The sequence below is a fragment of the Plectropomus leopardus genome, chromosome 11 (genome assembly GCF_008729295.1).
Source record: "Plectropomus leopardus isolate mb chromosome 11, YSFRI_Pleo_2.0, whole genome shotgun sequence".
In the NCBI taxonomy this organism is placed as follows: Eukaryota; Metazoa; Chordata; class Actinopteri; order Perciformes; family Serranidae; genus Plectropomus; species Plectropomus leopardus.
The window spans coordinates 21,319,052-21,334,037 of NC_056473.1; the positions used below are offsets into that span (position 1 = coordinate 21,319,052).

Below are 14,986 nucleotides of genomic sequence, written 5' to 3' on the forward strand. Positions count from 1 at the left end.
TGAATTAAACCCAAGTTTTAAACACTGGCATTTGGGTGATGCATCTATTAGCTGTTAATAGTTAATAGATAGCTGTTATTAATAAAAGCAAGGGTTGCATTTATTAGATCATCCAGATCTGATGGTAGTTTTGTGCTTTTCTACCTTTTTTTTAGGTGGTGGTTGATAAAATAAAGTTGAGTTCTCATAAGTGCTCATACACATAAGAACTACAAGAACCCTGGGAACCCAGAGGAGCAAAATAATTAGGATGAGATGACACTGACAATCTCAAAAAGTATCAACAAGATATAAACAGATTCAGAGATGTGTTTAACAACTTGTAGGAACTATATTGAGATCAAGGTTTTTTTTTTCTTCGGCAAATTCTCGACAATGGCCACTATGTGACTCTTAAGAATCAGCAGATTGCTTGTTCTCAGGACCCTTTTTCCCTGTTAATGGGTTTGTGACAAAGATGACAATTTTATACCAGTAACTTCAGCAGCAAAGAGTGTGAAATAAAAATTAAGATAAATCACTATTATATTACACTCAAATCCCAGAAAGTGTGCAATGAAAAGCTGAATGAACCAATGAAATACACAGAGCTTTATGTGATCATTAAACACAATATACTGTGCACAGAGTCTGGTAAACTCATATTCTGTGAGGAATACTTCACAAATAAAATGAGCATTTATACATAAATACATCATGCCATGTTACCTTGAAATAATCGAGAAAACTTTGCTTTTCTCACCTGCTTGCTGCTCAGTGCTTCCCAAATATGTTGCATTACCTTGAACATTGAGACTTGAATTATACTGCATGAGTTGTCTAAGTGTTTGTAAAACAACATTTTGGTCTTTTTTTTTTTTTTGCTGTTATTAAAACATAGCCCCCAATTACTTAAGTTAAGTTTTCTTCACAATTTCAAGGTATGAATAATAAATATATAAAAGGTCATTTTTGTTGAAGTATTCTCTTAAACTTTAAAAAATTCAAAATATTTTAAATTGCACAGTTGGCCCTCATTCAGTGTATACTTCTTTGCATTTAAATATTAAAGTCAGCTGAACCATGTTTATCCGTACCACGAATAAATAATTCCTTCAAATAATGAGTGCACTTTACATAATAGCTGGCTTTACAATATTTTTCTAAGCTCATTATCCAGTGAAACCTGTTTGCAGAAATGTGATGGCACCTGTGCAATTCTAAAATTTGTGACTTCACATTTGATAGAGAGTCTCTTCAGCTTCATAAAATCACTCACATTCTTTTGAAGGACTTCGTCCTCCTGAGCATGTGCGCCCCAAGTCAGGTTATCCCAATTTTTCCGCAGACACTAATCCACATAGTGTACCTCCGCTTGCAGCTCCTTGGTGATGTATCCGAGAAGGGCGGCTGTAAGCTGCTGCTTCAGGGAGACGTTTCCCATCACTAGAGCAGTTAGCTGAGCCACATCTGTCCACTGAATGTCTCCCAGGATGGCCATGAGGTCATCATACAGCTTCTGCTGCTGCTGAGGACTGAGCTCCATGATGATCTGAGGCAAAGGTTTGAACTGTCCACTGGTCAGCCAGCAGCCCAGAAGGCCTCCGACAGCACCACCTGCAAGGGGTGAGGGTTTCAAACTTGCGAAATTATGATTTTGCTCAATATTTCTATCAGTTAGTGACATTTTCCACTTACCGACTGCAATGCCAAGAGGACCCCCGACTAAGCCTCCAGCGAAGGCCAGTCCCCCAGCTGCTGCTGCGCCCTTCCCGGAGCCTTTCACTGTGGTCTGGATTTGCTGATTGGCAGATAACTCACAACACAGCTTCATGATATCATCAATTCGATGACACATACTGTGGATCAGATAGATACTCAATTTATCCTTACAGGTAATTACTTTATATGGCAGATACATTCATAACCAAACATTAGGACTGGATACATCTGAACATGGAACATACACGTCAAAAACTTGCCACAAAAGCTAAAATAAATTAAAAGACGAAAAAAAAAAAAAAACAGTGTGCAATGTGCAATGTGGCATATCAGAAAAAAACAGCATTTTAAAAAGTATATACATATATAAAGTATATACAAAAATATATAAAGTACATACAAATCTATATATACACACAATACAGATTTAGCTAACAACACAGAACTGTAAGGTACTTAATATTCTAACACTAAGCGTAGAATAAGAAATCAGGAAAATACTACATAATACAATTACTCATTAATTGGTAATTAAAAAATCCACTATTTACAAAATTACAATAGGCACTGACTTATACTAAACAATTAAGAGAAAATGCAGAACTAAATATGACCCTACATACACTGAATATTGTGTCACCGTCATTTTCTAGTGCAGTCATCCAAATATACCTGTGTAGTTGTGTGATAGCTGTGATCGCATCAGAAAGCATCATAAGGCAAAGGTTAACACAGCATCTATTGTCCTCTTCAACACAGTATGATCCGTTCAGCAAAGCCTGCAGTAAAGACCAAAGTGAACATGATGCACTTACCTTGCTGTACTGTTAAATCCTCATCAATATTTGGAGGGCGTATATTTAAAATGTCAAAACGATATCAACCATGTACAGATGGTTCAGATCAGCTGGTCACTCTTTTGGCTTGCATGATTATCACCGCAATGTTTGATGGGAAAACCACAAATGCTGCGTTCAGGGTCATCCGGCAAATCCTGAATTCTCTAATTTTTGATCGGAAAACAATCAACAAGTGCACACAACCAACATTTTTACATTTAGGTTATTACAATCTTTTATACATTTGTGACAATAAGGCAGTGAAATTTTAATCAAACATTTACAGATTTAAAAAAAACAAAAACGTTTTATTAACATTATTAACATTTGATTTTAAAGGACTTCTTGACCACAGAATGCACTTGTCTGCTTACTGAATGCTGCTGCTTTAGTAGTTTGTTGTAAATCGACTGATTGCTTTAAGTCTTTTATATGTTTTTGTTTGTAAAAATCTGTATGGCATTTGTTGTTTGTTTTTTTAGCTTTTTGCTGTTGTGTTTTTAGTCTGTTATTCTCTAATGTGAAATTCATCAGCCAGGATTACCTTGAAAAAGAGATTTTTACTCACAGTGGGACTATTCCTGGTTACATAAAGATTAAATACAACAACTAAAAACAAGCAGGACCCCTTCAAACCATTACTATAATCTTACATTTATAATAAAGGATAAATCTGTAAGTTCAAAGCTTTTTGGAATTAGGGGAGTTGTAAAAGATTTAGTGTCTGCCTTGTATAGGTTAACAACATCTCAAACTGATAATGTTAGTAGTCAAATATCTGAGATAAATAACTAATTTGAGGGGAAATTCATCCACAAGTCACACACAGTACATTATTCATTTGTTGAAAACCATATTTAAAATGTTGCACCTTTGTTCCATAGCTGAATACATAAACAGTTCAAAATTAAATAAATAAAATAGTGTGCCTTTTACAATGAATGCACAAATTAAGGGCCCTCTAGCAACCATATCCAGCATGAGTAAGTAAATTGTGGATTATATGATGTTTTTAAGGAATTGTTAATTCTTGATTCGCAGTGCATAATTTACCCTTTGCCATTATCACTGGAAAACCTGTTATTTCCGACAGCAGATAAATGCAACAAAAACAGCCAATGAGCGTCCAACAAGAAGGGGGCTGGAACCATGGATGGGTTATATTAATTTTCTGAAACCAAACTTGTTTATTTTAACTGATCTGTCTGACCTGCTTTATAGCCACTGGTAGTTATATGGGCTATTATATGGACATCTATGTTTAAATATTGTCTGTAACTAGTCTGTGTGTGCAGCTGCGTGCAGATATGTCGAGGAGGAAACACACTGCTACTTTTTTACAGATTGATCTCTGACAGTGGCTGTGCGTGTCGCGGTTTTACTATGTGTCGGTCAGCGCAGCAGGATTTCTGCTGGCTTCAGTATGTCGACTGTTTACATTTGTGCAACCATCCACATTTACCCAGAGTACACCGGGAGACACAGAGGAGCAGCTGCGTCAAGTTAGCTTCAAGAGGCTGCAAAGCGGAAATGGCAATGTTTTGTCTGCCAAAAAAAAAAAAAGTATGAAACGGCATTGAAGACGGTGGAGAGAAAAATTTGAGCTTTTTGCTCTTTGCGTGATCGTTTCCACCTTATGCCACCTTTACTTCTTCTACTCCACTACATTTTAGATTTAGATATATTTGTTCCACTACTGCATACATATGTGTGTGTGTTTGTTTGTTTGTTTGTTTGTTTGTTTTTAATACAATTTACCAATTCATTTTTATTCATTCAAACGTGGCATTTTCTTCATATTTTTACTTTATTATAAACATTTCGCTCAAAGAACCTGATTTGCTACTATTTTTTGTAATCTAAAGTTCTTCAAGAATAAACAATATATTATGAATTTGCTCATTATTTTAGCTATTTGTTTTAACTTTCATAAATAGCATTTCTAAAGAAATTTCCCCCATGTACATCTTTTAGAAAATTAGATCTAGATACATATCTTAAAACAATATCAAACTTGAAATTGTGTAATGAAAAAACTAACCAAAACTATCAATTTATTCAAAGCTATGTGTTCATTTTATTTTCGTCTGTCTGCTTTGTACTCACTTTTCTCATTATTTAAACTTGAAGTGTTTTGTATTGACCACTGTGCATACTGTTTTCAAAACTGTTAATTTTTTGAAAGGACTTCATTATAATGAAAAGTGACGTATCAATGTGAACTTTTATTTTGAATATTCTGACCGGAAGTGCCTTTGTTATTGTTGGTGTCTTGCCGTTGGACCGAGGTGCATGTCGCAGCGAGAGTGATCAGGAATATTTGCTTATCTTTGGATATTAAAACCGTGGATTTTTTCGGAAGATGATGCAGAAATCTTGAAATGAGAGTGTGAGATGGTATCACTTCCGAAAGTGAGGATAATTATCACTGCCCCATTGATGAATACGACCAGAACGGGTCTCAGGAAAAGCTGCTGCTGCATTCATAAACACTTCTTTAGGACTCACAACAACCCCTGAGCTTTGTTTTGGGGTCAAAAAACACCACTTATTCCTGTTGTGCACGTGGTTTGGTGATGGCTGAAAAGGGTAAAATGAACATAGAGGATCTCGGCGGAGTTGTCAGGCTCCGAGAGGAACACGAGAAGGTAATTTAACGAGTTGACACGAAACATTTTGCTGGCTAGGAACTAAAGTCTAACGTTAGCCAAACCTCAGTCCGCTGCTGGCCACGCGGTGGATCAGCACGGTCTTTGAACCACGACTGGATCTACTGAAGTGCTTTGTGCACAAAACACACACAGTTGTGCACTATCTATACTAACCTACGTGTCACATTAGCAAGTTATGAGTTAACTGTTTTGACTGTCCATTTTCGAGAAGGTTCCTCTCTTGCAGCCTCTCACGTGCTCAAGTTGTAGTTAGATAAATGTCGCCCTGCAGGGAGGTGTGTTTGGTTTCGTTTCTTCGCACTGCTGGCTATAACTGCAGTTTGAGCACTTATTTGTTGACTTCCAGACACTGGGAAGTTGACTTTGAATGTTATTTAAATGACATTTTCGATCAGCTAGCTAACGGTATAGCTATTAAATAACTAACACGTCAACACCGCCCCGGAGATGCTCCGTCAGGAAGTCCCCCCCTTTCAAATGTACTATCAGAGAAGTTTCACTTTTGGATTACAAATCTTTTTATAGTTTACTATGGGAAAAGTGAAATCCTAATCAGACTATGCTTGCCTATAGCACAAACCCTTATTGAGCTGGGAAATATGGAAAAAAACTAACAGGCCAATAGTTCAAGAAGATTTTGTCCAAATAACTCAATATCGACATTGTAACGATATTGTACAGTTAATTTTTGGTGCGTTTACAAAATATTTATGCAGTGAAATTTTTGACAAATAATGTGGGTACAATCACTAAGTGGGTCAAAGATAGGATTGCAAATTGTAAGCACTTACCGTTATCAGTTATTGGTCAAATAAACAATGGATTAAAAGGTTGTTGTTTTTTTTTTTTTTTAAATCCATAATAATTTTGCTTATTTTAAACAATACCAAATGTGTTTTTTTCCTCAAAGCTCAAAGCAACATATTGTATACCCTTTGACAGCACTGACTGATCGATTCAATTTCACACATTCGATTTAATTCTTAATGATTGATTAATTGATCCTCGACTAATTTTTGTCATCCCTTGCAAATAATAGAACAGTCTGGTTAATTCAGACATGACTCCAGTCTTTGAAATTAAGAAAAGAAAAAACATATGATATTAGGACATCCAAAATCTTCGATGATATCTAGTCTCATATCACAATGTCTTTTTGGTGTCAGTATATTGCCCAGCCCTACTTGACATTGAAATTAGAAGTTCTTATTTCCATGCACACTGCAACAAACTTTGTTTTGCATAAACTGTAGCCTGTGTACTGTGTATATTAGGAGAGATGTTTGTGCAGATGTCCTGACCATTTGGATGTCGTTTTGACAGCTGTGTTTGTCTTCCTCTCCTGCTTCCTTCATCTGTTTGGGTATTTTGTCTTTTTCCCTGTGTGTGATGGTTCTTTAATTTAGACAAAATATTCATAATTTTTGTGTTTACATAGCAGTATTTGCAGTACCACAGAGTTTAAAGTACTGATCAGAAAATGTGTTGGGAATCTGCTTGTGATAATAATCCCAGTTGCTATTTTACCACAACTTCTTTAGGCCACTGAGGCTTTGACACATGAGGGTGCGAGTTGCATAGATTTTAATTGCGATTTGTTTTGAAATTATCTGTCCTACAAACAGGTGGTGAAAGACTGTGAAAGTCGGATTCTGCACTGGTATGTATGAGAAAATTTCATGTATGATTTCAACAATTGAATAATTACAGCATTCTTTCTTTTTTGTCTGCTTGACTTTTAGGACATTATAAAAAAAACGTCTGACACAAAGAAGCAAAAATCTTCCTACAAGATATAACAAAGCATGTATATCTATGAAATGAAAAGATATTCAAACGCAGGATCATTCGTAGAATATACTCAGAAAACGAGTCCTACTCTGCATAACTCTTGCTGTATTATTGGAAACCTCGGCCACAGCCACACAACTTATCTCTAAGTGATCTATTTCTACAAACACTAGCAATTTGAAAATAAAATTAAATGGATATTTAACCATAAATTGAGCTTCTGTTATTATCCACTCATTTCTCTTCAAGAAGTTTGGGATTAGTCGAGACACAGTTGGTACAGCTCCATGGTAGTAGAACTGCATAATTTATTGTCTAATAATAGCCGAGAGTTTGGCTTCCTCAATTAATCAAGCATGATTCTGTGCAATATTGATGCTCTGCTTCTAGAGTGCCGGCTCTGGTCAAAATCAACAAATTAGACACTCCCTGACCAATCAGAGGCATTTGTTTCAAGTATGCTGCAATTAGCCCATTTATTCCTGATCCCCAAACACAGTTGCAGAAGCAAGGAGTACATGGACAACTTCGAAGGCTCTGCATGTGTGTGTGTGTGCGCGCGCGCGCGCACACACACACACACACACACACAGTGGTTTCAGTTATTCTGTGTGATTGTCCAATAAAAAAGGAGTTTTCTGACCTTGTGAACAAAAAAAAGTTGTATTTCATTCTAGTCAGCGCTATTATAAATCTGCTCAGGCTGAAGTTGGAGCAGAGAACTCAATGTACCAACAGGCCCCTTTTTCCACAGCAGCTATTTTGACCTGTCACAGTAGGAAAAACACAGGTGTTACTTTGAACATTAAAAGCCGTGTTACATGTAAGTGTCCCAGTAAGCCATGACAGTGTGACAGTGAGCCAACATGCACAAAACCAAAACCCAGGAACCAGAGCAGCTAAATGGCATTCAACCATCATTAATTTGGTTGTTTTTCACGTGTGGCATTCCTACGGTGACATGTCAAAGTATCTCCCTGATATAGGGTCATTTAAATGACGTTCATTTTCCCACCCAAACATATCCAACAGGTGTTCTTAGTAGTATTGATTGCAGACACAGTTAGTATTATGCGGACATGAGGGCTGCTGCCTGTCAATTTAAGGACAATAAAATGCTTTGTCAAATATAAAAAAAGTATCTCAATGTTGAGCAAAACAGTCACAAGTATCACTTTAATCACAATTCAGCAGTCTTACTATTAGTCTTGAAAGGCCCTTCCCAGCCATGGTGCCCAGGCCACTCGCACACACACACACACACACACACACATAAACACACCTTTATGGTTAATTAGAGCTCTTCTCAGAACTGCATGGCCGTTTACACACTGTGCTCAACATCTCTTCGACTCTCCCACTTTTGTTGGAGCTGTCAGGTCCAGTGATGTCACATAATTCACAGTGTAGTTCCACCCACCTTTAATCTGAACAGAGGATTAACAAAGCAGATTAACTGAAAACGCCTGCATGGATGTGTAAGACCCTTGTGCAGTGCACCTGCGGTCTGTAGTCACAGGCAGAACACACCGTGTGAATTTTCACGATACAAATTGAGATATTCTAATTTTTTTGTATCTTTACAACAAACATACAACAAATTTAAGTCAACAATATTATTAAAACACTGAATCAAATACAAAACCTATAAAAGTTCTCTTCTTCCTCCTTCTGTAGCTCTTTATTAGGTCATTTAATGGTAGCAGTTACATTAAAGGTTGAAGCTTGAGTTAACAAAAACACGCCACACTATTACTGCAAACTGCAATTTGGTAACTATTGAGGATAATTTATGCAATTAAGTCAACGATACAGTATTTTGTAATCACGTTGCTTTCATCTGGCTATGACACGCTTTGTTTACAAGCAGAGAGCATTGCATAACTTCCTATGTGTCACAACCCGTACACAACTGGTGTTGTGACTCTCACTGGAGAAAGTAGGTCATCTTGGAACATTTTTAAAATTGTGAAACTTTAAACATTTGGAGCGACCACACATCTTTCTGTGTTCTTTACTGCATGGAAGAAGGCACTAAAGTGTAGCAGTTGCTTTCTGTCACTGTTGTCGTGCTTTTCTCTGAAGTTTTACATCGTACAGTGGCAAATATATACAAATAAATACCAACAACATCTAGGGTTACATGAGGTCTTAAGACAAAAAATGATTGATTTCATATTTTGTTTGTTTTTTTAGGAAAAGATGTTAAAAAAAAGAGCTCCTTAAGGAAGAAATAGGCACTTCCTCATTTCTCCATAGCTGTCTTTTGTTTCGCATTGTTCTGTTCAGCATCCCAAAATAAGTTAAACAAACTAATGTGGATAACAATGGCCACAGAGGAGATCGGTGGCTTCAAATAAAACACTTTAAATAGTTGTTGGCCTTACACTGTAAATCCATGCTTTTGCAGGAATAAGGTGTCAGGTGACTATGAAGCCCTGAATGACCGCCTAAAAACTCTTCCAGATCAGCTGTCTTACGACATCATGGTGAGCGCCGACCTTGTTTAAACACACAGTTACAGCGAGTGCATTGTGGGTTAGTTTTTGAATGAGTGGCTTTTGCAAAAAGAAAGTTTACCATTTTACAAGGATGATCTTAACTTTGCAGAAACTGACCCTGTAGATGCATGTGTCTACAGCTGTGACAGAGATGTATTTCTTAGTTTCTCATACTTTCATGTCCACATTCTGCCACCTGCTTTATTAACTGTTTCTCTTTCTGCTCTTTCTTCCGCCCTCTGTGCTAAAAACAGGTTCCCTTTGGCCCTTTGGCCTTCATGCCAGGGAAGCTGGTGCACACAAACGAGGTCACAGCGTTGCTCGGCGACAACTGGTTCGCCAAGTGTTCTGCTAAGCAGGCTCAGAAAATTGTTGATCACAGGATGAAATGTGAGTCTGTTTTTGAAAAGACTTTTCATTGTCCTTTCTTAGAAAGACAGCACTGCTAAATTTGCAAATGCTCAGCACTGCTCTTCTTTGTCCAGCAGAGGGCGTCGCTGCATTAAATTTGTCTATGAAAAACTTTACTTTCAACTGAGCCGTCATTTACCAGAATATTTGGGGGAGAAACTTTTGATATAGTGGTAGAATTGAGTCTATTTTAAGGATGTGTTTAGTGAACTGTAATGCCACTTCTAGTAACTGTGCTGAAACCTTGAAGCATGCATGATTCTTTCATACACAGGGGACTTAATTTCACATGTGGTTAAAAGTTTGCAAGCTGCAGAGCACATTTGCAGCACTTTGCTGTGCTGCTCTTGCACTCGTGTTGATGTGTCACTGTTGTCACTGCCTGAATCTTGTGATAGCAAATCATACCCTTTTTTACCCAGTGGTGAAATCCTGCAAATGCAACATTATTAGTTTGATCGAGTGCAAGCAAAAAACAGTGTTTATTTTAACATGGGTCCTGTTCAGCCATGTTTTCATGTGTTTTCCCTGCTGCTCATTCTAGGATTGAAAATCTCATATCAAGTCAAATGGGCCCGAGTAACGATCTCTGATGTGAACATTATTAGAGTGTTTAGTGAAGCAGAAACATGCTGCCACAGCCCATCCGCAGTCGTCCGCCCCCCTCCCCCGCCCTCCTCCTATCTCCTGACCCTGCCCACCCCGCTATTACAGAGCTAAGTGCTGTAATACAAACATAGCTGGCTGAAATGTGTCAGACAGCGGCTGAGTTGTCAGGCCTTCTGTGTTTGACCTTTCCTCACTTCCAGTTGATGCACTGACTGGAGGGGCTCCCGATCGCCATGGAAACAAGGGCCCTCTGCCGCTATTAGTAAAAGGGCTTAATTGTTGTCAAGATTTAATGATCCGGAGTAGTATTCAGGGCAGAAGATATTATGAACTGTTTGTGTCATCATTTTTCAATTTTTTCCCCCCAACTTGTTAAGGATTTTTAACTCTTCAGTAGCTGGTTTCTATTGTTCAATTAAATTATTTATTTAGATCTCTATTAGCCTGAAGCCAGTTTTGTTCACATTGTCAGTCTGCTTTGGACTCTGAAGGCACATTTTGATGATAATGTACCTGTTTTTCTGCAGATGTGAAGCATGAGCTTGATGATCTGTCGAAGACGATGAAAAACTTTGAGGCCAGAGTTGGGCTTGTGAAAGATTTGGAAACCATGTCATCCGTATGTTGCACAACTTAAAGTCGTCTTACAGATGAGATATTGCATAAGGCAGTGTACATAAGATAAGACAAATGTATTGACTTTGCTTCTGTTTTAGAGCAAAGGGGACTATGTTGACATTAGAGAGGAGACCGGAAACAACAACGTGGTCGTCAGCAAAGGTATCTTTGTTAGCCTTTCTCCTGCCCTCATTTGTTTATTCATCTTTCGCTACAAAAAGCAACGAAACCTTAATTCTGCACCAAACTCAGATTAACATTTAGGCTAAAATGTTAAGGAGTTTCTTTCCCCATATCCTCTGTTTTAAAGGGAAGCACAGAATAGCTCACAAACCAAATTCTAAGCCCAAATTGGACGCTGTCTTGGATTTAAGAGAGGAGGATGAAGAAAATAAAGGAGAGGCCGGAGACGGGGGGAGCAGAAAAGGCACCATGACTGAGGAGGAGTTGTGGGCTAGATTGGATGAACTCGAGAAACTGGAGGAGCTACAAGATGAGCAGGACAGGTAGATGAACACACTCAGGGTGTTGCCTTAATAATTGCACATTTTCTAACCTCGGGTGAATTTAAATGTCTTTCGGAAATTTTTTTCTCCAGATTATACGATAATGCAGACATGAACGGTGAGGACACATCATCCCTTTCCTCAGAGGAGGAGAAGGAGGGAGATGCTGCGCCTCCGGTAAACGGACTGAGTCTGAAGCCAAGCTGGACGTCTGCGCCTCACAGTAAAGCGCCGCCGAGCGCAGACAGGAAGGCGGAAGAAGACGACGAGGAAGAGGAGGGCAGCTGTTTGCCTACCATCTATTTCTCACACACAACTGAACCCAAGAAGGTCAGACAGATAAATAACTGAATTTTTTTTTACAGATATGTTGTATTAGATATCTTCTCTTTATTTTCTTTTAATTCTGCAGCTGATTTCTGTTCTGGTGACTTTCTCTTTACCCTCTCTGTCTTTTGCTTCAGGTGAGGATAAACACAGGAAAAAACACCATGCTGAAGTTCAGTGAAAGGAAAGAGCAAAAGGAACACTCGAAGAGGAAAAAGAAAAACGGCCACAATAACGGACACTCTCATCACGAACTTTACAAAATCACAACACCAACGGACATCTACAGGTAAACGCGGCACTATATTCAGACACATCACATTTAAAAACTGAAAGTCGGTTGCAGTTCTGAGATCTGTTTCCCGAGGTGTGTGAAACTGGTCTGCTGTTTTTGCCAGGTTGTTTGTGGATGTGAAAAACGGGGAACCCATCCCCAGAAAGTCTATCCTAAAGTCTCGTAGCCGAGAGAACAGCGTGTGCAGCGACACGAGCGAGAGCAGCGCGGCAGACTTTGAAGAGCGACGCATGATAGGACGCAGCTTCAGCCACGACGAGGCGACGCACAGCGACACCAGTGACGGCATAACAGAGGAGGACAGTCCCACGGCGGTCCCACTGCACCCCGCAACCAGATTTGAGGTGGGTGGTTGTCTTTCAGTTCAGTTCTCCTCACTGTCTTTTTTTTTTTTTTGTCAGAATAGATCTCAGTCAAGTTTCTTTGTACAGTCTTGCATCTCAGTGACAGTGGGAAGGAATATGCTTATATTATGAAACAGTTTATGAAAACGGCACCTTTGAGCCTCAGATCCCTTAATGAGAATATAAAACTCCCACAGAAGCCTCTTTAACTTCTAATGGGAGCTGCATATGGTCGAACAGTCATGAAATGTTTGTCACAAGAGGCATCATGAACAAGACAACGCAGCACGAAAACAGTGTCAACTCTTTTGTGACCCAAACGCTCACTATTAGTCATGTAAAACCACATTAAGTTAATGATTTTACTCCCTCTCTTTTTTCTCCAGGCCTTTTCGGGTACAGTCGTAGAAAAGGACCCAATGCCTTCTGCTGTCCCTCATCTGACCATCGCTCCACCAGCTCTGCCCACAATACTGGAGAGGAAACACGAGGAGGTGGCGCCTGATGTCGCCCCGCCCCAGGAAGCCCCGAAAAGGGTGTCAAAGTTTAAAGCTGCCAGGCTGCAGCAGAAGTGACTGTTAACGAGCAAATATCCATAATTCACAATAACTGTTGTTTTTTTTTAAGCCTTTGCTTCTTTTCTACAACTGATAACCGACACAAACAATCCTCTCCTTTCTGTAACGTGTCTTTCACTTCTATGCATACATGCAGTCATTTATTATGACTGTTGAAGCTCCAAACACTAGCTACGCTGTCTCTTTTGCCTATTCACTCCCACAGAATAAATGGCGATTAATAAATGTCCATTTTTCTGTGATTGATTAAAACGATTGCTGTCTGTCATAAGTTTACCCGTCTTCTGCTTCTCTGTTGATCTATACTATCGTGGGTTTATGTAAAACTCTGGGCTACACTTAGGATCAGTTGCTTTTTCTTTCTTTTTCCAAGTATTGATCATTAAACAGAATCAGCTCTCATTTTACCTTCACTTGACCTGCATAACGAATGTATGTATTCCTTTGTGACGAGCTTTGTGTAAAGACAAAAAAAGAATATTGATGGAAACTAAAAGGAAAATAAATGATTTTGGCTACGAGTTTTGTTTCCTCTTTCTTCCTTGAGAGACAGTATTATCTTGTTCCAGGTCTGTATTTCATTTGTGTTTGCTGACAGGTTTTATTCTGTATCTGAATATCAGTTTGAAAAGATTTTCCTGTTGTTGTCACACTGCATAGTAATAATGATGTTAATAGTAACACATTTTCGCTCCTGATACCTAGTGCAAATTGTTTTGGTCTTTAAACAGCTATTACCAGACACTGACTGAGCGAATATGGTCTCTAATGAATTATTGTTACTCGCTGTGAATTTCCTGTTGTGCATTCAAATTTGAAGAACTAAGTTAGGCACCATCCCCACGCCATATTGCAGCCAAACTCTGTAAGCGAGCAGTAACATTTCATCAAAGCAGTATAGCAAACTGAACACCAAATGCCTGTTCCAGTTAGCAAAAGTACAATCAAACTGAAGCCCTAATGAGAGAGAGAGAGAGCCGACCACCCCGACAACAAATCAGGTTTAGCATGAGCCCAAAAACAAAACGTAACTACTGAGGACCAGAAAAAAAGGACCAGCAAAAAAGTCTGATTTAGAGTTCAAACAGCTGGATGATGGCGAGCACTCAGATCCTTCACTTAAGTAGAAGTACCAACATTTAAATATTCCATTACTAGTTAAAGTTTTGAGTTTAAACTCCTATTCAGTATTAACAGCAAAATGTACTTAAAAAGTACTGCAAGTAAAAACAGCTGACTGTATATTACATAATTATACTCAACACATATTTATCCATGTATGAGTAGCCATTTACTGTGGTAGCTTATGGAGGTGTAGATTATTTTAACTACTTTATATACAGGTGGGTAGTTAAGTCCAGTGACTCCCATATAGTGGTTCCTCATAAATCTGAAAGGTCATGAGATGATTAGTGGGGAAAAGAAAAACAAACAAATGTTCTGCCATGTAAATTTTGAACTTTTCTCTAATTTTTGCCTTTTTGTCAAATGCTGCTTAACTTTTCCTCTTTGCACAGCAAACAATCAAATAAAACCATCTGAGAAGTCTAGAGGGGAAATGTCTCTTTGTTGGCACTGCTTCCAACTCATAGACAACTGAAACATGACAAGGAGCCCCAACCAGACACAGTTTATGGTTAATAAGCCAAAACGCTTTAATCATCTTAAATAATGTGCTATATTTTAGGAACTTATCATTTATATTTTCAATTTAAAATACCTATAGCTGCCAAATATATGCAGTACACTAAAAAGCAGAAAGTAAAAGACATTTAAAAAAAAAAAAGTATAAAT

General features: G+C 38.4%; 2 protein-coding genes across 3 annotated transcripts; one reads left to right on the forward strand and one right to left on the reverse strand.

Annotated features, from left to right (window-relative positions):
• Positions 1 to 627: 627 nt before the first annotated feature.
• zgc:112052 (protein C19orf12 homolog) lies at positions 628 to 2,630 on the reverse strand. 2 transcript variants are annotated; one of them, XM_042496631.1, is made up of 3 exons: positions 2,517 to 2,630; positions 1,678 to 1,838; positions 628 to 1,596 (listed from the first exon to the last, which is right to left on the reverse strand). In XM_042496631.1, exons 2-3 carry the CDS (start codon positions 1,835 to 1,837, stop codon positions 1,331 to 1,333), a joined length of 426 nt encoding a protein of 141 aa, XP_042352565.1. In that variant the 5' UTR covers position 1,838; positions 2,517 to 2,630; the 3' UTR covers positions 628 to 1,330. The 2 variants fall into 2 exon arrangements, with proteins under 2 accessions (XP_042352565.1, XP_042352564.1); XM_042496630.1 differs by lacking the exon at positions 2,517 to 2,630 and adding an exon at positions 2,374 to 2,506.
• Positions 2,631 to 4,809: 2,179 nt separating this feature from the next.
• On the forward strand, positions 4,810 to 13,713 carry uri1 (URI1 prefoldin like chaperone). The gene is made up of 11 exons (XM_042496600.1): positions 4,810 to 5,188; positions 6,838 to 6,872; positions 9,414 to 9,492; positions 9,759 to 9,894; positions 11,052 to 11,143; positions 11,241 to 11,304; positions 11,453 to 11,648; positions 11,741 to 11,978; positions 12,113 to 12,264; positions 12,374 to 12,614; positions 13,001 to 13,713. The coding sequence occupies exons 1-11, from the start codon at positions 5,117 to 5,119 to the stop codon at positions 13,187 to 13,189; spliced, it is 1,494 nt and encodes a 497-aa protein (XP_042352534.1). The 5' UTR covers positions 4,810 to 5,116; the 3' UTR covers positions 13,190 to 13,713.
• The last annotated feature ends 1,273 nt before the right edge of the window (positions 13,714 to 14,986 follow it).